General features: G+C 35.7%; 1 protein-coding gene and 1 long non-coding RNA gene across 2 annotated transcripts; both read left to right on the plus strand.

Annotated features, from left to right (window-relative positions):
* Positions 1-1444: 1444 nt before the first annotated feature.
* On the plus strand, positions 1445-5478 carry LOC138313119 (uncharacterized). The gene is made up of 2 exons (XR_011207141.1): positions 1445-2407; positions 4639-5478. It is a non-coding gene; the product is annotated as an uncharacterized lncRNA (long non-coding RNA).
* An 8592-nt stretch (positions 5479-14070) lies between these two features.
* Positions 14071-14785, plus strand: LOC138313118 (ATP-dependent DNA helicase RecQ-like). Its single transcript, XM_069253748.1, has 2 exons — positions 14071-14344; positions 14679-14785. Exons 1-2 carry the CDS (start codon positions 14071-14073, stop codon positions 14783-14785), a joined length of 381 nt encoding a protein of 126 aa, XP_069109849.1.
* Positions 14786-23927: the final 9142 nt, after the last annotated feature.

The following is a 23927-nucleotide window of genomic DNA, read 5'->3' on the forward strand; positions in this document are numbered from 1 at the left end:
ATCCAGTGCATTATCCGAAGAACACAAATGTTCCTTTTCGGGAGTGCATTAGGGCTTTCCCTGACCATGTTCAGATCTGCACTGACGCTCAAAATATGGTGATAATGTTGCGGCCAGGAGATTGCTGGTATCATCAAGAGCAACTGCACTAATCAGACACCCAGAAGTAATGTGCTTAATGGTCCTGGTCGCATGAACCCATATCGAAGGACACCGCTTTGAACAAGGCACTGACATGTTCCGACTCTCTTTCGTCTCTTCAGGTTTCTTTGTGAACTCAAGAACACTATGAGAAATATACTATATAAGGCCAACATATCTTTTTTCTGAATACCAAACATTTCGCTTATACTCTATCTAAAAGCTCAAATTGATTACCTCTTGGATTCCCAGCATTAGTGTGGTAAATAAAGGACATCGATGAAAAGGACGACTAATGAGTCAAGCTAAGGAAAGCTCTTTATACCTAGTTACAAAATACATTTGAAAAACTAACACGTGCAAGACAACAGAGCCTTGCATGTTAGACAGCCATTAAATCACCATTGGCAACAAAGGTGGTCTACCGAAACAAACAAACTATTTAAAATACAACCTGCACTTAATCCTAATCTGTCCAGTCGGATAGACCGCAGAGAGGAAGTTGTTCTCTCTCGGCTCCGAATTGGACACAAATATTTAACACATTCCTATCTATTGAGAGGGGAGGATCCTCCCACATGCCATGCATGTGATTCTCCTCTCACAGTGGAGCATATTTTAGTGCACTGTATTGATTTTAAGCACATACAAGATAAGTACTACGATGTCTCCGACATGTACACCTTGTTTCATGCCTTGAGACATAATCGTATTTTTAATTATCTCAAAGAAATCGGTATTGTAAACAAAATATGAACGTTTTCTCATCATATCATCATATCAACTGAACATTTCATCGTTTCATCAACTTTGTGCATGGGTTTTCTCATATGTTTTAGCCAAAACTATTTTATCCAATGCAAACCTTTTTTTTTATCAAATAAACGTTTACAATCTGTGTTTTAGTCCTTACCTGCCTTTTCTTACCCTGATCTTTTATCCTGATATTAATGCATGAATTGTAGTTTGGCCCTAAATGACCTTAGTTGTCGATGGGCCGTAAAACTGAAACAAACAAACAAATCTCCAGCTACGGACTCAGCTGGAGATGCCGGTGACGACAGGGTTTTCTCATGGTCGGAATACAACACAACGGATTCGGATATCCTGAGGAAATGCCATAATTCCATGTGGATGCCATACTGCGTGAAGTCTGGCGATCCCGGTGGACTTATCTCTTCCTCACCTTCACCTCCAAACAAGTCTTCCAAAAGTTCATTGGCCTTTTCATCCGTGGTGTCCTCATCTTTAAATGTATAGGAAGCCAGATCCAGAACATCGATAGCATCCTCTATCCTCATTTTTACTGAAAAAGCTTGCTTTTCCAGTATTGCTACGGCCCGGATGACCCACAAATTTAAATGCGATTGACCTCTCATTTGCATGCGATTTTTTCTCTTTTCCTCTTTCTAGAACAAATATGCTGTCATAGTGCAGTTAAACAACTTCTATGGTATTTCATTAAATAGAATAGTTTCAAACATGTCTACAAAAACTATAGCATGAACGTCTATAATTGAAAAATAGTGAGGATAATTTGCATCAGTGGTAGCGATCGGTGGCCTAATTCTCGCCAGCATTTGCATATATTTATGTAAACATCCGGTTTGGGTAACACTAAATAAAGGAATTGTCAGGATTTTGGTATGTAAGTATCTAATTGTAGTTTGATGTATACATTCATAATCTATTATATAATGACAATTTTTTAATTCATCCCGACGTAAGAAAGATACAAAAGTTGTTTGTTTTTACATGTATTATATTGATATTCATTTTGGAGAACAGGTACGTTCGTATTGTGATCATGTCATTACGATGGCCCACTGAATTTAACCAAGTCTCACTCAAACAGACGCTTGTTAACTACGTACGCATCAAGCGTCTGGGTGATCTATGCAGAAGCTAACAAACACGATAAATTCTGAGTTACGCTGGTTCCTTATCATTTCGCTCAAATTGTCAACTAACGCATCCTTTCATTAACGAGGGGATATTTAATACACGGATACAGATACTATGGAATATCGTGACACTCAGCAATAGTGTAAACGGCCGAATGTAAACAAAGACGTCATCACGCAAAGCGGACCTGTGATGTAAACTTGCAAGTCAAGAGATGTTTTCCATTTAATTATCGAGCGTAATAAATGCATTCTCATATCTGAAAAACACCGAAGAATATTTGAACACTGCATGTTGCAAGCCACCTTGCTAGTAAACTACGGAATTCTTTTCGTATTTGGAGACAGAAGCAGTGAAAATCGTAAGTTTCATTTCGTTTTGCTTCTTTGCCTATCATGCCTATGGGTCGGTATATTATTATATGAACTATTTGGCAGACATCGGCACATGAAGTGAACTTACAACATCATGAGTATGTGTGAATTCCTGCTAACATCCATATTATCGACGTTTTATTTTATTACATCGCAACAAAATTGATTATTGTTTTTCTGGAATTTTTGTCACTTCTCATTGGTCAAAAACACGCCACGTGATCACCGATAAAAAACTATATTGCACGATTTTTCCGGAAGTAGTTTATAGAAAAAGTATATTGCACGGTTTATTTTTAGATAACGTTATCGTCGACGTTACCAAAACGCTTAGTGTTCCTGGCGCTTTGAAACAAACGCTTTGATGACCTTAGTTTGAAGCGTAACCACAAAATGTGACAGACGACGTTGATTGTTTAGGTTTCTAACAAAGATGATGACGACTTCCAGCTGATGACTACAGTTTAAACTTTTAAAGTTTTCAATATAAACACGGTATAGGAGAGTAGGAAACAATCGAATAACATACATTAAGCGTCTGGGGCCATTGAATAGTGAATACGTTTGATATTTATTTTTAAAATTACACCTAGGCTACTTACAACATTAGGCCTAGGCTAATCCTACTGTATGTATACGACTTTCATTTTACGGAATGGAGTACTAAGCATAAGATAATGTATCTTAATGTCAATCTGAATCTGTTAATATATGTTTGACGTCGAAGTGTATTATTTCAACGGAGAACAAACTATACATTTAATTGACTGTCCTTAAGACATGGAGCTACATGTATAATGGAGTACATGTACATGTATGCAATTTACAAACACGCATGCACCGGGTTCATGTAATAAAAGCTTGAAGTGCATCAATTGATACTGTTTTAATATGTTGTTTTTTAATTATACTTGTTACAAAGTCATAGGAATGTAACTGTCATCACGAAGCAGAATTTAAAATGCGATGCTCATTTAGTTTCACACTCATATCAAAATGTAACAATTTCAGAAAAAAATAATAAAACAATTATAGCATTTTGATTTCGGTCAATACATGGTTATATCGACCACAGAAAAAATATCGACCTCGGACTACGTCCTCGGTCAATATTTTTTCTTTGGTCGATATAACCATGTATCGACCTCACCAAAATGCTATATTTGTATAATATCACTTTAAATTTGAAGTAGTTTGTTGTTATATTAGCAGTTGACAAGATTCATTTTTGGTATTATTTTCTAATGCGATGACATCAAATTTAATATTAATGCATAGAGTCAATTTACCAGATTGTCAATATATCTATAAACATCACAAAGCATGTGTTTATTTGTAGGCAAAACAATGCATGATATAGATCCATACACAATACGTACATGTATATGTGTGTAAATACACATGTGAATACAGAATTTCTTTAGATAAATAGAAGAATTGTAATGCTAGATTTATTTAAGACAATTAATATCTGGGATTTCGAAATTGGCGGTATGAACTTAAAACATCGATTAAACAGTCACTACATATATAACTTCATGGATTCAGAGAATTTATAATAACACTTACCAAAATAAACAATAACCTGTGCACTGTAATATATCATACATGATAAATTTACACTTGCTCAATATTACAGTATTTGGTTTAAAGTAAGTTTTGCTAACAGTAAAAAACATTGTATTTTATCAATGTGTATCAGATATAGGAGACAAATTAATTATGATGCTAATATATTAAAGATGCTTCACCGCTGACAAATGGTATTTTTCACTATCAAAAACGGCAGCAGACAATTTAGTATTTTTCTTCAGCTACAAAAGTTACTTACTTTACACCATTACCGCCGTTGAAAAGTTTGAGCTCCAATTTCACTTCAAGTTAAAAATATAAATAAAATAATTAATTGCATCCCGAAAAAATTCTGTAGCACTATATCCTATATGGAATGAAGTACTGATTGCGCTTGACCCAAAGGCAAAATTAATTATTTTATATTATTTTTTGTGTTAATTAGGCTTATGCATACACGATTAAACACTAATTATTGTTCAAATGATGAATATCATTTATACTCTGTCGGCGGTGGAGCATCTTTAACTCAAAGTACTTGTGTACATGAGTCCAATTTCTTCCTTTTGTCATTGTTAGATGATTTCTGTAACTTTTTTATAACAAATTAAGAATATTGATATATATGTTAAATTTATAATTACAGGACTCATTGGCTAGTCATCTGAAGCAGATTCATAATTGTTGAAGACTGGATATTATCAGGATAACTTTGGAAGCAGTGAAATGATTCTAAGGATGACTACATGTACCAGGCATATATTAAACTAGCTGCGACAACATACATGTAGCTCTGGACAACAAGCATATGGATTGGCGCTTCTCATTCGCATTGTTTCGTAATGCCAATTAAAACACAAAAATACAAAAAAGTAAATCCAGTATATTTGCAACTTTTGCAAAGAGTTGTCACCATTTGACATACTGCCGATTGTTATCAATATGTGGAGAGATAGAAGATGTTTAAACTTTTAACTTCACAGACTGACTCACATGTTAGTCTTTCTGTTTTGTTGTAAAATTCATACAAACAAAAAGAGTTTTCTTGGCTTGAATGAAACACACTATATATGTTCTGACAGACGGTCATTATCAGAACTACAATTCTGTCCCATTGACTGTAATGTTGCAAAACATCAAGTGATGACAATTAGCGAGTGTCGAGTAACTTTGCATTTAGATATATATACAAATATCCTACATTTATAATATTAACTGATAATTTATTTACCCATCATCACGCCTGAATTATCATTACTACAATGTATATTTCAATGATTCACATCTGTGACACGGCCATTTAAGTACATTGTATATGGAATGACATTCATTTATTTGCTACAACAGAAACATATTAAACAGTTTTACTTGTTGACTTTGTGCAGTGTGTTCACCAAAATGACACAAATTTTAACGCTTTTTGTGACATAGCCCATTGGTTGTTCCCATTAGTTGATGCCTCTATCAAATGTTTTTACAACTGTTTCTGATCTTGTTACCAATACATGTATAAAAAGTTGTAAGTAATGTGACATTAACAACAAGTTGCCAATAATGTGTGATTACATGTACGTTAATTTCATATTCTTAACATAATTAAATGGGAAAAAAACCTTTAGAACATAACAAAAAAAGTATTTATTTTAGTACATAAACATAAAAACCGATCATTGATTTACAAGGTCAAGGGGAGTAACTTGTACATGACAATTTCAAAATTGACTAGGGTACACGAAATTCGGCAGTCCGGAAAATTTGTAATCTGGGCGGTTTAGGCTGGGAACGAAGGTGTCCAGATTATCGAGGGTCCAATGTACATGTCAATGTATACAAGTAACACACTGATTTTGAGAATCTAACTTTAAGAATATGACTTTTCTTCAATATGGCAGCAAAGTATCAAGAACTGCTCTTTACTTACTAATATGCCTGAATACATTGTGTGTATCACAGAACAGAACTAGAAAAAAATAATGTATTGTGATGTTATTTCATGTTTGTATTAAAGTATTTTTGAATAAACATAATTCAAAACAATTCAGTTTTGATTTTGATGCAGTAATCAATTCTTTAAATGAACATTTGACCCTTAGTTTTTGTCATTTCATTTCTTCTCTTGAAAATTATTTAATTAATTGCCTTTTGCCCTTTCCTCCTGTAATAGATCTGTACCACATAGTTCATCGAAAAAAAATTACTTATATATTATATGCATTGCACATAGTTCCTTATAAATGAGGTCTGTAAACAACATTTGCAGCATAAGCTATGAACTTTGTAAAAATGCCATCAAGGGATATCCATGTGTCAGATTATACTTTCTTCTTAATGGAGTCTTAATGTTTCCCTTGTTGTCATTTTACTGCAGATTGTTATTAGCTGTAGGTCTCCATGGCCTTGTCCTCAAGATCAATTATCAAATAATCATAACTACAAATTTTTTTCTTTATTTTGTTATTCAGACAATTATATTCAAACATTAGAGAAAAGGTCACATGACACTGACTGTAAATATTTGTTGAAACTGTTGAATTCAAGATAGGTTCAAAGTTTAAATCTAAAAGAAATTGTCTAGCATTTTCTTAAAATCTTCTCATAATTTTTAAATTCATCTTTTGATATGAGGAGGAATGGTTGTCTGCAATCTCAACAATTTATCCAAAATTAATTAAATGAATATTTGGAAGATAAATAACCCAACTTGATAATGACATGGGACTTGCAAGAAAATACACACCCTAAAATGTTACTAATGACATATTTGCCTTCTTTGAACTAAAATGTTGTTACATCAATGCTTTTTCAGTTCAGTACTTACAGTACTTTGATTGCCAATGCCAGTAGGGTGTTGCGAAGTTGAGTGTTGTAATCCGTTAATGGTTCAAAAAGTGACAAATTAGCAATAGCGCGCTCGTTTTACTATGGCTCGTCCAGTCCTTGTCGTCTTGGCAACGGTGGGTGACCGCTGGTCAGTCGATGGATCGGGCGAGCCAAACACTAGGGTAATTTTTTGGGAGGGGTGACAGGGGTGGAGACTCCTGCTGGTGTCCTCTGTGTTGACCATCTCTGAGCCACGGTATGGTTTCAAATTGTCCCTGTATATCACTACGGCCTTTGATCTCTCAGAGTGGCGAATTCTGTACAACACATCATTAAGGCGCTCAACCACTGTCCACGGTCCGGTCCAATCATTAGCTAACTTAGGTTTAGTTCCTGTGATAATTTTATGTTGAAATCTTCTTATTTTATCTCCAACATCATAGGATCTTTCCTTTACATTTTTGTCGTAATGATGTTTTTGACGCAATGCGGACCTGCCCATTGTTTCCAATGCCGTACTAAATGACTGTTCCAACTTTTGCACAAGTTTTCGAACATAATCCGAACGGTTGGTGTAGCGTTCAGGATCCTCTAGACCCTCACCCAATGAAATATGGCCAAGAATTCAATGTCAAGGAATGGGTTACATCCCAAATTTTGCCATTTTACTATAAAAAAAACTCATTTCTACGGATACTTGTTAAAATGCATTCTACTGATACATAAAACACACAAAAATCGTTTCCATTATATTTACCAAAAATTATTTTATCTCTATGGAGTAACTGAAAATTTGACAATATCGTTTAATTGTAAAGTGGCCCAAAATGAAATTGAATTAATCTTTATTTTGACGTCAGAAACATGTATTTCCTTGATGCAATTCTAACAAACTATTATCAAATAATAATTTCCACAGATCATTTCTCAAAAAACTATCTTAATTAACAGAAAATAAAAGAAAATGTCTTTTGATATGGACGTAACAAATGGTGTCAAAGAAGTTACGTCCCTAATGTATATTGTATTATGTTAGTTCTGATTGCTGCAGAGAATGACTCCAATTCGGATAACCACGGTAGTTTACGACAATCCGTTGGGGACGATTACGACAATGTAATGGCGGAGATAAACTGAACGATGTTATCGTCATTGTTTTCGTGTCAAAACCGTTACGTCCCAAATCGACTTTTGAAGTCTCATAAGTAACTTGTTTATATACGCATAGATTTATTATCGACATCGAATAATTTTTCATTGATAATAGTTTGCGACATCATCATAACGGTTTACGGATCACGTGGCTTCAGCAAACGCAAAAGATGGCTGAATCGGACGGTGGCTGCCACGACCCGGGAGCCGATAGGTAAGTTACGTCCCAAAAGTTTTCGACTGAACTTCAGAAATTACCTCAATTTGCAGAATTACGAAGAGTAAAATCACAAAATCATAACTGTATCACGAAATAAGATTACATGTAAAACATATATCAAAGAATGGTAATATTTGGCATTACCAACACTGATTATTCCAATGAAGAAGTTCGTCAAACTGGAGTACTCGTGATACTTCAGACGTGTCTTTCGTTACGTCCAAATTCTGAGAGTCATGTCCAATGTTATATCACAAAACTCCTGATATGTCCATGTTGCATCATTTCGTTAATTAACAGCAATCGACAGTATTTAAATTAAATAACACGGGAATTGACACAACGTATTTAATTATATCGCCATACTTCAACAAAGACGATCATTTAACAAAATTAATAGAATTTAAGAATTTGGATGTAACAAAAATATATGACAAATCGCCAGTTACTTCTCACGTATTTAAGTATAGTCAATGTTACATCACACATGCTTTAGATGTGTCCATGTTGCATCATTTTCTGATGTAGTGAGATTATGACGTGATTTAGTTTATTTATTCACATTACCATATTAGTGTTTTAACTTCATAAAAAAGCCCAAAGAACAAATCATTCAATTACATAATCTTACTTATGAATTTGGATGTAACTAAATTATATGACATGCACTTCAGTTGTCCAAGTTACATAACATGCATGGTATTATGGTCCATGTTGCATCACACATATTGAAAATACGTCCATGTTACATCATTTCTTAAATTAAAGCAATTAAACCAAATTTAGGAAAAAATAATAAAAAGAGAAATTAAGTGTTTAATTACATGCAAATTTATCAAAATTAAACATCTTTTTATCAAATAAATTATTTTAGAATTTGGATGTAATAAAAAAATGCTGGACACATATTTTAGTTGTCTATGTTACATCACAAGCATGTTATTATATTCCATGTTGCATCATCACACATACTGAAAATATGTCCATGTTGCATCATTTCTTGAATTAAAACATTTTCACAACAAATTTGACAAAAATTACCATTTAAGAAAAATTAGTGTCAGTATACTTTAAAAATTCATCAAAATTGAAGCATCATTTTCATTGAATTAAATAATTTTTTAGAATTGGATGTAACAAAAAATATATGACATAACTTCAGTTGTCAATGTTTTACATCCCCAACAATATGATGAAAACTTATAATTCAATTTTCTCAAATAGTCCGCAAAACAAAATATTAATAAACAACTATTCCTTTTCAGAATTTTCTGTGAATAAAATCTCAGGATATTGTTGTCTGTCATAATTTGGAGGTATATTGGCACCAAACAGTTGTCAATGTTACATCACACCTGTATAGTCTGCTGTGGTGCTACAATACCAAAACTAATTATTTCTTGTTTATGTAATAAGAAATCATGACACAATAATATATGATTTCCTGTATGGTAATTATATAATAGCTCGGGCTGTAGTCTATTAATGAGCAATATAGGTTGAATTGTTTCCAAGATCTGATTACTCTTAAAGTGATCAAAATTGATAAAAAATGTTTTTTAGTTTAAAATCTGAAATACCAAAAGGTATATATATATTTTTGGAACGCTGGTCATGGTCCTGAAATGAAGAGCTCTGGAAATCCATAGTTGCTGCAGTACCCCATGGGGTCAGAGTTTGAAATGAAAATTGTCTTGAAATAGTGTCAATTTCTATGAAAATTCGTATTTTAGGATGTTTTGACCTGGGTGACAAGTAAGTGTTATGGAAATGGTCCTTACATGACCATAGCTGTTAATAGGACGTTAATTAATCAAACAAACAAACAAACAAAATCAATTAAATGGTATCATATTCAAACACTGAAAGTTAAAAAAAAATCAATTTGGTATTTTTAAATCCAATGACACCCTAACATTATGTTGTAGGTACCGCCTCAGGCAACGAGTTGAGTATCCTATTGTACCTTTTCTTGCAACATCAGATGGATAACCCACCTAAATCGCCATGGCAAACATGGTTTGAAAAACTTAAAGAGGCTCCACAGAAATATAGAGAGTATAAAACTAAAGATGCTGAAAGACAAAGAAAGTACAGAAAAGGATTATCTGAGGAAAAGAGGGCCCTAGCAACAGAGAAATCAAGAATTAGAATGAAAGCATTTCGAGCTAAAACTGAAGCGAACAAACCAAAATGGGTTTCAACAAGAAATTCTTTGGAGAAAAAACGAGAGTATTGGCGAAGAAAAAAAGAGAGCAGAGGGCAAGGCAAACTCCACAAGCAAAACGACGTGAAAAAGAGAGTAGAAGGATGAAGAAACATCAACTCAAATTAACAAAAGATCAGAAAAATTTTCTCTTTTGGAAGATAGTCCTTCTGCTAACCAGTACATAGCCATTTCAATATTGCTTGGAACATTAAATATTGATATTGTAATGTTGGGTTTGTTTGGAGACATTATTTTTTTCAATTGTATCATCTTTCATCTCCAGTACTTTCATAACACGTTTTTTTTAATCTTAACAGTACATGTTGCACTCAATGCCAATACAGTTGTGGTTGGAAATAAGGATCTTAATTCCCCAACACTGGCGAACCACTTCCGGAAAGCCCGTTTCTGTGTCCCATCGTCATCATCTCCCCTGAAAAGATTTAAGTCATCAGTTTCAGAACATGTGTACTACACTTTGCAAAATATGCACATGTAATGACAGGTGTGACCTCATGCATGGCGACTCACGAATACATAAAGAGCGCACACATGCATACCTGAAGTACAAATATGTATCATTTGTCTACATAATGAAAGGGTGATGTTCATATTGGTTTTATTAATATTGTACTTGCTGCCCCTATTGCATGATCGTAAAAGGCGACTAAATTTAGGATCTTATCTTTTCTTCCTAACTGACTTTATCTTTCCTAATGCCTCCCTTGGCACCGCCTCACTTTTGGCCTTAAGTTGAGCGTTCGCGTCTGTGAGGAAGGCTCTGGGTTCTGTCCCCTGGCCGAGACACACCAAAGTCTATAAAAGTGGTAGTTTCTGCTCCTGCTTAGCGCTCAGCACACAGGGAGTGGGACGACTGGTCGCCCGTTGTCAGTATAATGTGACCGGGTGGAGTGTATTGCTTGGTGTCTTCGGCGGCATGCTTCAGTGATATAGCACTATAAAAAGGGCAACATTTCCACTTTACAAGAAGACACAACATAAATATACCGCAGTCTCCCAAAACACGCACCTCGCACAACATACACGCAACACACCGCATGCATGGGAGGCTGTCCTTACATGACCATAGCTGTTAATAGGACGTTAATTAATCCAACAAACAAACAAAATTATTAATATACACGTACAACTTACCAAGTCGCAATGGTGTGGAACTCGTCAACAACTATTGCTGAAACATTCAGCTTCTGAATGTTGGCTCTCCACACTGAGTCGCCAACAAAAGCCTCCGGTGATCCATATATCAAATCTATTTCACCATTCCTAATTTTAGTGTCTTCCTCGGGACTAGTACCTGAAAAAATTGAAATATATGGTATATATATTTTATCTAGCTGATCTTCTTAAGTTTAACAGGACACTCCATTATCTGATGCCCTTTTTTGATACAAATTTGTAAAACAATTCTATCCATTTTCATTTCACAGAATCCTGCATTTGAGTACCAAAAATTTTCCATCAAATACAGGACTGTTTCTCAAATGCGGGACTATGCAGTATCCTGTTGATACGGGAGTGTCCCCAACCTGTTTAATTACAAGCATACCAATCCAAATCTTTGAAAGATTATATGCACGTTGCTCACGTTTTGACAACCGACCGAACGGTTGCTTCATTAGGTTCATGTAGCTTAAATTGTCTCCGTAAATCATCCAAGGCTCATGATCAGATTCAGATTATTTTCTGAAAGTACGAGATTCTGATAGCGTTGGTGTATTGATCATATAATTACATTTTTAATAACTACATTTTCTACATACATACCTACGTAAGCTGCTATTATGCCATTGACATTGGACTGTTTTCTCCGAATAATGGAACAACTTTTGCAATCGCTTCAGATAATGTTTTCGTCGCCATTTTGACGTAGAGGCCTAAGCGTGAAAGAACGACTTATCAGATTGGTCCGACGGGACAGATTTCCCGACAGATGATTGGTTAGTTTTTTTTCTAATTTATGCGGGAAATTTGAGCCCTCAACCCTGACGTGACCCCTATAGGGATGTGGTTAGATGTTCATACGGAGTGTACAGAGTAGATAATGAACATCAAATTTTAATTAGATTGAGTATGTGTCAACCAGAAAGCTGACCATGCTAAACCCTTGAGACCAACTCCATTCCCAGAACGACCTTGGCAGAAGGTTGGTAGCGATCTATTTCAAATTGAAAACTCGATCTACTTACTCGTTGTTGACTATTTTTCAAGGTATATTGAAATTGCCTTATTGAAATCAACATCATCCCGGGCTGTCATAAACCATATGCAGTCGATATTTGCAAGGCATGGGATACCCGAGACTGTCGTGTCGGACAATGGTCCTCAATACGCGAGTGAAGCCTTTGTGAAATTCGCGAAGGACTATGGATTCTGCCATGAGACTAGCGTGATAGGAAAACACAGAGACAGAACGCGTAGTACAGACTATCAAACGTGCGATAAGGAACGATAAGGAGTGATCCATATCAGGCTCTACTAGCCTATCGCGCGACACCATTGAAGTGCGGATATAGTCCAGCAGAACTCTTGATGGGCAGTAGGTGGCGTACAACAGTACATGAATATACCGCAGTCTCCCAAAACACGCACCTCACACAACATACACGCAACACACCGCATACATGGGAGGCCGTCCTTACATGACCATAGCTGTTAATAGGACGTTAATTAATCAAACAAACAAACAAACAAACAACCCTACCTGAAAACCCATAGAAAACTCCCAAGTGGCCAGGCTTGGCTCAAATATGCGAAAGGGAGACGCGCGAGAGAGAGAGACACAGAAAGATAACTTTGACTGTTCCCATCAGGCCAGATTTCTGCCGAAACTGCAATTAGACAGGCTGTATGGGTAGAGGGCCTGGTAGAGTTTGCGGAGGAACTGTAAACGTCATCAGCCGGAAGTGATATATCATACGTCATGGAAAACACCTACAGGACGCCATCTGGTGTCAGCCCCTATGCTGATACCCGAGAACCCTCAAGTTGAGGATCATGATGATCATGAAAAAACTGTGAACAGTTTTAGTGTCCGAGAATCCGGTCGAGTATCCAAACCTGTTAAAAAATGAATTTGTAGGTCTATACATATATGTTGAGAATATGTTCAGAATAAGGGACACTTTTAGTTATTGACTGAACATATGAATCTTGTTAATGTGTTCATAACACATTTAGTTTATAGTTTTACAGTTTCTGATAGTTCAATTTAGTTCAGTTCAGTAGATTATCAATCTAATTAAAATTAGACTTGTAATTCCGCTCTCACTATGATACTCTACGTTACGCTTCAATACAAGATCTAACGATACCCCGTTTGGTTTGTTTGTTTGTTTGATTAATTAACGTCCTATTAACAGCCAGGGTCATGTAAGGACGGCCTCCCATGTATGCTGTGTGTTACGTGTATGTTGTGCGAGGTGCGTGTTTTTATAGAGCTATATCACTGAAGCATGCCGCCGAAGACACCAAGCAACACACCCCACCCGGTCACATTATACTGACAACGGGCGAACCAGTCGTTCCACTCCCTGTATGCTGAAGCATAAGGGTCACCTCAGCATGACCCCTGGCTTAGATTTAAAGGCCAATGAAAAATTGGCAATGAGAAAAACGCCTCCTAAAATCAGTTCGGTTCTACATATTTGTAAACAAATATGGCTGCGTACATATCGAATGTATCGTCGCGACTAAACCTACAACAGAAAGAAGAACAGATAGAGATAACCAATAGCCTGATAGACAAGAAAGACTGCATGGCCGTTCTCCCAACAGGATTCGGAAAGTCTCTACCATTCCAGGTACTGCCACTAATCCAAAAAGAAATGGGAACCACAGGCATCGTACTGGTGTGGTGTCACTTGATATCCCTTATGAAAGACCAGATAGGGAGGGTGAATGCCATAGAAGGTGTCACGGCAGCACAGAAAGGTAGGCGATATAATACCAATGTCAAAGTAATAAATTTAACATACTCCAAAGCATCACATTCACGGTGCCAATAAAGGCTATTTAAAAAAAATGGCCGCCGCACACTGAAGTTACCCGTACTAGCCTAATCGACCAGTTCTCGACGAGTATCAATTTTCGCCATCGTATGTGTACGATTGCCTCTCAAATTTATTTCAATAAAGTAATCTTCAGCCAGAAAAACACTACCATGCTGGTTTCCATAAAAAAATCTGAAAATTTGTGTGTGATCGAAGCGACATGAAACCTTTGAGATTTTTTGTTGAGAATACTTATAATTTTTATATTATCACAGGAAAGAGTCCAGAATTGGATAGAGACATTTTGGACGGCAAAATAGACAGTGTCTTTGGAAGTCCTGAGGTGTTGCTGGATGAGCAAAGAGAATCATTAGGACATTGAATGTGTCAACTATAGTAATTGACGAATTTCATTTGATTTCCACATGGTAAGATTAATAAATTTTTGTCATTTTCAAACCCAACAAGCTTATTTATCCTGCAACTGCCCTGCATACTGACAGATAGCTACTGTCGGATGTCATATAGGTTGCAGGATAAATACAGTTAGTATCTTACAGTACAAGTTTTATTTTGGTGTTTGACACAGAAAGCCTAAGTCTCGCACCAAAATAAACCTTGCATTGTAAGATACTAAACATGTATTCACTATATACATTTTGAATTCAACAATATCCAGAGCAAGCTATATACACGTACTGAACAAATCATTATAAGTGATTATTTAAGTTTACACATTAAAATATGAAGAACCGATATTCTGTAGCTAAAAATATTCATTTGGAGATTTTCCATGTTACCGGTATCCTTTATATTTATATCAGGGGATAAGATGACAAAGAACAACGAAAGAAAGCCTTCCGGAAATGGTTTGGGGAACTGGTAGAGCTGCGGTCTTTATTCCCAAATGCTACACTTCTAGCGTTAAGTGCCACATGTACCTTGAAAGTCCAACAGTGTGTCATGAAGGCTGTGATGTTTCGGCATAATTATACCTACGTTTATGTATCACCGGACAAAAGGAACATTAAGTTTGTTATAAAGAAAGTTCCTAATGATGTAGAAATGGCTTTTACATGGTTAGTAGATGGACTCTTAAAAGGAAACACGTTCCCCAGAATTCTTGTCTATTGTAAATCAATTGGAGAAGTTGCCAAAATCTATGACTACATAACAGATGAATTACCTGATCATATCAAGTGTTCAATATCAATGTTCCATTCTGAGACAGAGGAAATGGTTAAAGAACATGTATTGTCATCCATAAGTGATAGTGAAAGTGAGTTACGGGTGATTGTTTCGACGAATGCTTTGGGTATGGGGGTAGATTTTAAAAAAACTGTCTGGTATCATTTTATATGGTCCTCCAAATTAATGCTTGATGTAGTGCAAGAAATTGGACGAGCAGGAAGAGACGGTGAAAAGGCTGTGGCCACACTTGTACACAATTCCCATCATCTTCGTCAATGTGATCGAAAAGTTGTACCAGAAAAATGAATGTCGGAGGCTTAGTATGATGGAGTCATTTCTAAAGGAAGATGAACTTGAGAAACTGAAATCTAGCATCGGGGACTGTACTTGTTGCGACATATGCCAGGCTACCTGTACTAATGGAGATTGTTCATTACTTCCCCTTGAGAAACTCTGCCAGTGTGACAGTTCAGTAGATGAGGTAGAGTCAGATATATTGAAAGCCATAAGGTGATAAAGTCTGTGTGAAAACCATCAAATCCAGATTAAAATATTTGATGAGTTATGAACATTAAGTAACAATAGATGTTTTGGCACTGTAAAAAAGTTCTTGTTTGTATGTTTTATGAATAGTTGAAAATTGCAAACATATCTACAAAAGTCACTCTACAATTACAATTAACACAAAAAACGTGAAATGAAATTAAATATAGTCCACAACTTGGCTTCCTCTAAGCATTTCACTACACAATCAATGTTAATGTGAGGATTTTTGGCAGAAGTTCTTATTTGTTTATGTAAAATGAAAAAAAAATAAAAATACCAGGTATTGGAAGCTCATACTTAGCAGAGCGGACACAGCGGCCACCATCTCCCATATCTACACCACTATCAAAGTTCCTATGGAGCATTACCAACTTAAATAACATAAGGACGTAGTCATGAACCTCTTTTTCACTTCCTTTTTCTTTTTGGTGCGACTTAATGACACTCCATGGCATGACGACTCGTGAGCTTTCAGTGAACCAACTCTTTTGTAATCACGATCACAGAAATGGCACTGACCAATCCAGTAGTTTTCCTCATGCTGAGGATTCTCCAGTACATGCCTCAATTCCTCACAATGATCTTCAGTAATTGTTAACAAGTATCATTTAGCCATCAAATCGTTTGGTCTCATTGCTTCTAAATCTGGTAACTGCAGATTATCCACATCCTTTGAATGAAACTTGTCAAGGGACACTGCTACACAAATAGCATCTAGAACTGTGTAGTACAGCATGCTGGCAAGAAATATTTATTTCATGATCTTATTTTTTACATCTTCTTTCAGATCACAGATGCTCCAGAAGAGGAACGTACTCTGAATGTCTTTGGAGCAACAATAGAAAATGACAACGTTTTATTACAGTTAAAGGCTGATGATGTCATGCAAATACCGCTCGCGAAAGTTAAAACAGCACTGCCAGAGAGTGAACAAGACAGTGTGGAAGAATATTTTTTTGGAACATGCACCCTTACAATTGAAATGTACATACAAAGGAGAAGATTGTCTGTCAATTGAAATTCAGTAGACATAGCTCATCTGTCGTCCTATGGATGGCTGTGTCGGTTGACGATATAGAGTAGGTTGAAGCTTGTTAGCGGCTTATTTATTCAATCTGAAGTGTAAACATGAGTTCTCTCTCCCTCTCTATCATGTGGCCCTAGAGGAGGCGGTGACGTAGGTAGATGTTAAGTGTATGAGGCGGAAGTACCCAGTTTCAAACCTCAGTCTTCAGTCTAATTTCAATCTCAGTCTGATTCCCGTCGTCTGACTGGGGCCTATTGCGGCCCTCTATTTATAATGATTGGGTACGTGACTGGTGCACGTGCCGTTGGGACAATGCTTGCCCCAAAGGTTACCAAGCTCATGATAAACTGTCAAAATTTACCAAATTTTATTCAGAATACAGCCTTACCGGCGCCTGATGCAGGCTTAACAAAACAGAAATGTTTTGATTTTCTGACTAGACTTGGTTGAGGCTGGACAGAACCGCCTATAATATGCACATTTTGCACAAACTATACTGAGCAGTTAAACAGGTGTGTGGACTACGTGATGTCCTGTCATTCCTTCCAGAACATTCCACGTAGTCCCTACCATACCCATACCTATTCGGTAACAATTTAACTAATAAGTTTGTTTGTTTGTTTGAGTTTTACGGCCCATCGACAACTAAGGTCATTTAGGGCCAAACTACAAGTCATGCATTATTATCAGGATAAAAGATCAGGGTAAGAAAAGGCAAGTAAGGATTAAAACACACCTAGTTTAACACGTGCATAGACCGTGCAATGGCCTGTCATGCTTTCCAGAACATCCCACGTAGTCCCTACTAAGTAGGTGCCGGAACAATTTACTGATATTTCAGTCACCTAGTTTGGCCATGCCTTAGAACAACAACCTAACTCTGGCTGCAAGCATGAGTAAACAATTCTGCGTTACTGACCTTTAAATATACTACACATCGGTACTAGGTCTAAGCAACATTATATACACCACAGTAATGCACTATAAAATTAAACACAGCCTAATAAATATATACATGGTTGTTATTAAATAACTAATACTTATACTCTTATAAAATACACTATAGTTTGACCCAGCCCCGCGATCCACAATTATACACGACTAACAAGACAACTTCTGTCAATGTTCGACAGGTACCCCACTTCATGTTTACCTAGCGGGAATATTCAAACATCATATCTATTAATGATATTCATGGGACTTAAGCAAGGCTACTAGCCTGCCTATCTCTATAGGGTTACAATCATGGATTCATGAAAAAATGTCAAGAAATGGCAAAATGTTCATGTGCCAGGCAATATGCATAAACATAGTCAACATTCCATTGTTACTAGCATTAAACTTTCAGGTGAATGTTCAGGCCTATTATTTCTACTATTTTAATTTCTTGATTTTCCTTGTGTAGACAATTGCCAACAGCAGTAGTTTTATAAATGTGGTGAAATCATGATTTTTGGATGGACACTACAAGTGTAGAACTCCGTAGATGATTTATGACGGACAATTTATGTGTTGAAATCGGTAGATGATTTAATGATGGATTCTCATGTGTAGAAATCAGTAAATGATTTGTGATGGATACTAAATAACCAGAAACCAGAAATCAGTAGATGATTTATTATGGACAATTTATGTGTAGAAATCAGTAGATGATTTATGATTGATACTTCAAGTGTAGAAATCAGTAGATGATTTATGATGGATAGTTCTAGTGTAGAAATCAGAAGATGATTTATGATAGATACTCCTAGTGTAGAAATCAGTAGATGATTTATGATGGATACTTCTAGTGTAGAAATCAGTAGACGATTTATGATGGATACTTCTAGTGTAGAAAATCAGTAGACGATTTATGATGGATACTTCTAGTGTAGAAATCAGTAGATGATTTATGATGGATACTTCTAGTGTAGAAATCAGTAGACGATTTATGATGGATACTTCTAGTGTAGAAATCAGTAGACTATTTATGATGGATACTTCAAGTGTAGAAATCAGTAGATGATTTATGATGGATACTTCTAGTGTAGAAATCAGTAGATTATTTATGATGGATACTTCTAGTGTAGAAATCAGTAGATGATTTATGATGGATACTTCAAGTGTAGAAATCAGTAGATTATTTATGATGGATACTTCTAGTGTAGAAATCAGTAGATGATTTATGATGGATACTTCTAGTCTATGTAGAAATCAGTAGATGATTTATGATGGATACTTCTAGTGTAGAAATCAGTAGATTATTTATGATGGATACTTCTAGTGTAGAAATCAGTAGATGATTTATGATTGATACTTCTAGTGTAGAAATCAGCAGATGATTTATGTTAGTATAGAAATTAATAGATGAAAGTGTTGAAATCAATCAGTAGATGATTTATGTTGGACAAATAATGTGTAGAAATAATTAGATATTGGATACTACAAGTATTGAAGTCAGTACATGATTTATAATAGATAATATCAGTGTTGAAATCGATAGATGATTTAAAATGGATACTGCATGTGTAGAAACCAGTATATCAGAGATGCATTGTTATGTTTAAACATTTAATAGAATTTTACATTTGAAAACAGATATGGTTTCCTTATGCAAAATACATACGTAACGTAGGTACATACGTTTTCTTTGCCATAGGAATCAAAGTAAACCGAGATACTTTTTCTAAAGTAAATCAAGTGGTCAAAAGTTAGGTATTGTTAATTTGTTCACATTTGGTATGTGCTACAAGGGGAAATTATGTCAGGTACATAAGTTTTGTTGCCATAGAAAACCAAAGTTGGACAAATGGAGGCTTTGATTGGTCAAAATTTAGATATCGTCCAATTTTTATTCAAATTTGGGGTATGTTAGGGTTATTAAGGGGAAACAAAACTGAATATGTTTGAGTGTCCCTTTTCAAGTCATCCCAAGTGTAGGCTTGGAACTTGGGCCAAAACTATTAAATATTGACTGTTTTTCATATCTTTTGGGAAAGTAAAAAATTTGATTTATAAAATTTTTGGAATTTTGATATGGTCGGATTAAGTAGGGGAAAAGCGTTGTTTTTTATTAAAATAGTAATAATTTTTGCTTACAAGTCCCCATATTTTTTTCATCGATCAACAGGGGTTCGTTTGGGGGAAGACTTGTGTAATGGCTCTTATTCTGTTACAATAGAATTTTTTTGTGTATATTGTTTATGGGATTGGAGAAATCCAACTTTATTCATATATATGACCAAGGGACAAGGGTCGTACCATGAATGGGTCAAGTCTGGTATAGTGAAGTATCATTTAGTCTCTGGTATTTTGAGAAATGGCGGCTGAGCGGCCAATCTTAGATATATCTGGATCGACCCGAAAAAATAATAACATTTGTCGGAACTATGTCAGGATAATTTTCATGCAAGTTTTTTCAACCAAATCGCAAACTGGTGGCGGCCATAATTGGAATTTTTTTTCGATCGAACCCGATAAAAAAATAACAAGACTTTTGTCGGGAACCAATTTCCCAGCCAAATCGCCAAAAAAAAACTGGTAGTTAAACTGTGAGAAGATATTTAAAATGTGGAAAAAGTTTTACGCACGGCGGACTGACATGAAAAAAAAGCCATGATGACACTATATATATGTCATCGCCAACCCCCCCTTTTTAGGTTCAGATTGACCTAAACAAATAGGCCCAAAAATACCATACACCAAAACCCTATGAAGTCGGAACTGCCGCTACTTCTCAGGGTAATTTTTGGGGCATAATTTACTTCGTGACAATTTTTACATGAAAGTGTCCCCCCCTATGCTCAGTTGCACACATTAATCGCATTGTCCTCCATTTTTAGGTACATTTGTATGTGTGTTACAATATCAAATTCCTGAGGAAGTGGACAAAGTTGAATTTTTTATAGAGCAGCCTTTAAATCGCAGAACTCCTTACTTGGTAATTTCCCCCCACAACGAGTGGTAAACATGTATGAATGTAACTAAATATGAAAAACATAGACATAACCAAGTAATAAAAAATCAAAATGCCCAAGGCCCAACTCCATAAGAAATGCCTGGGAATGAAAGAAAACCTCCAAAACAAAAGAAACACAAGAAAAATTGGTTTTTTTCATTTAAAAAATATAAAAATTTATGTAATACTATTAAAAGTGTTGCATGTGTTTATTAAAATTTTCGGTGGGTTTAAAAACAAAATAATATTTTTACGGTATACCGAAATTTTTTATGTTATTGATATTTATAAAAGTGAACAGTCCCCCCCCACAACTAGCCCACTGCCTTTCCAAATGCTTTTATCAACTTTTTCTTTTAACTTTAAATGTTCCAGGAACTGGGAAAACAAAGCCAGAAACATGAAACAGTCTTATAATAAATAAGTGAGAAACTTTTGGATAGGGCCCCAAATGTAAACGCATTTTAGACTGGTGTGTCCTTTTGCCCTACTATTCAACTTTAAAGTTATTTTATTTTTCAAGAACAAATAAGTTGAATTGACTTATTTTCGCTGAAATAACTGTAATAAAATTTTATATCTAAATTTTATTTCTGAAATAACGATTTCAACACCAATGAAAACCGTTTTCAGTAATCTGAGTATTCATTTTTTTATAATTCTTTATTAAATTACTAAATTATCAATTCCATCAATGTCTCTTCAGAGACAAAAAAAAAAAGTAAGTAAAAACATATCCGTAAATCTTAATATCCACTCAATATTTTAAGAGTATTTTCGGAAAAATATAGCATTATGAATATACCCCATTTCCGGATATGTTTTGTTTCCTTTTTAGAAAACTAACATGGGTTGCTTTGATCGACTTTTGACTAATAAATCATCGCCATATACTTTTGCAAAATAACAGGTACATTGTTTTTCATTACGTAATCAAAAATCACTCGTATTTCCTTCTTAAATTCACAGATAAGCGGAAGCGCCTAGCCGATTTAACATAAATAAAACGCCAAATGGCAATGTATCAGAACTTTAGCAAGTCTTCGTAAAAAAGCCTACGTTATAACAGTAACTGTTAGTCTGAGATATTATCGTGCAGAACATTTTTATCCGTGAGTTTTGCTCTTGCCGACTTTTTTGACTTTAAAATAAAACATAGCCATATAACTTTTGTCAAGTAAACGGGCTACATTATATTTGGTTTACTTATAACACTCAAATTTTCTTTTGAATTCATAAGAGCGGCTAAAACCCAAGAAAACATCCAATGGCAAATAACATAGGAACCTTTTAGCTCGGCGACTACGCTTCCGAAATTTAACCCCATAACTACCCACATACTAACCTCCCATACTACCACCAGAAAAAACTTACCACATACTCAAACCCCCATAACTACCCCATTACAGATGTCAAACAAGCCCCATACAACCTCCCAAAATGGAACATTTTATCAAATAAAATTCCTATTTTTGTAGAATTTTAATTAAAAAAGCTAACTTAAACGGTATAAACTTTAACCAAATAAAACATTTATTTTGCGATGGACCCCATTTGGTTTATCAAAAAGCAAAATAAAAAGTTCCCCCCCCCCTTTTTTCCCTAAATAATGCAAATCCCATAACTTTTAGTAAATAAAAATGAATTATTTAATATTAATTGTATTAATCCGTTAATTTATTAATTATATTAATTATCATCATTTCCGAGCGTATTTTTGCTGTAAAAAATAGTATTAAATGTTCATGAAAAGGGCCCCGTATTTTAGAGTGTATTTTGTTAATGAAAGAATGGTGCGTATTTTCGTTTTGTTGCTGTAAATGAAAAAAATAATGGCCCTGAAAAGGGCCGTTTGATGCGTATCTGTTGCTGTAATGGAAAAATAATGGCCCTGAAAAGGGCCGTTTTTGATGCGTATTTTCGAGCGTATCTGTTGCTGTAATGAAAAAATAAATGGCCCTGAAAAGGGCCGTTTGTTGCGTATTTTCGAGCGTAATTAATGCTGTAATGAAAGAATTGTAATGGCCCTGAAAAGGACCGTTTAGTGCGTATTTTCGAGCGTTTCATGTGCTTTTTGAGATTATTTGTAGCCCTAAAAAGGGCTTTTTTGGTATTGTGGGCTGACAGGGTCATCAGGAAAAGCTCTTGATAATTCTGCGGATTCTCCACATGTACTTTTTCATGCCGCTGTTATCTGTATTAAGATGGACCAGGTCGGGATGGTAATCTCGGGGAAATTTTATATCTTGCTCAAACTTCACAAGCTGCGGGCCAAATCTTTTCTCGAGGAGTTTATTAATCTTTTTTCGTTGCCGGTCGAAACTGGTCTTGGTAAGGCCTGGAACTTTTGAGAAGTCTCCTCTTGTCATGATTTGCGATATGTAGACTCCTTGAACTCCGGCGTTGTAAAAATCGTCTACCAGGTGGAGAATGTTCTCATAAATGTCTTGCGGGGATGAAGTGGGGGAGATGTCATTGCCGCCAAGATGTAGGAAGACATATGTTGGTTCTGCATCCATAGCTCTCTGCCAAAGCCGGTTGGTGATGGAATCTGTGCGAAGTCCTCCTTTCCCGCAAAACTTCACAGTCAGAGGGCTTTCCATATCTCCGCCACAGTACCGCCGAAGTCGCTCGATGTAGCTGCTGCCAAATAGTAGAAATGTCGTAGTCATGATGATAACTTAGAATGAATCAGCTGTAGAATAGCTTCGTTATTTATGTGTAACTTCCCTGCCCATAATTGATTTAATGGGCGGAGTTACTTATTGATGGCGGCCAATTAGGAAAAAATGGGCGTGTAACTTGCATGCGTGCGAGCTTCGC

The sequence above is a fragment of the Argopecten irradians genome, unplaced genomic scaffold (assembly GCF_041381155.1).
Source record: "Argopecten irradians isolate NY unplaced genomic scaffold, Ai_NY scaffold_0603, whole genome shotgun sequence".
Taxonomy (NCBI): domain Eukaryota; kingdom Metazoa; phylum Mollusca; class Bivalvia; order Pectinida; family Pectinidae; genus Argopecten; species Argopecten irradians.

Bases quoted from the DNA above. Each gene is read 5' to 3' on its own strand.
- LOC138313118 (XM_069253748.1), top strand. From the start codon at position 14,071: ATGGCTGCGTACATATCGAATGTATCGTCGCGACTAAACCTACAACAG. The intron at 14,345-14,678 runs GTAGGCGATATA...ATATTATCACAG, and splicing joins TGTCACGGCAGCACAGAAAG to GAAAGAGTCCAGAATTGGAT.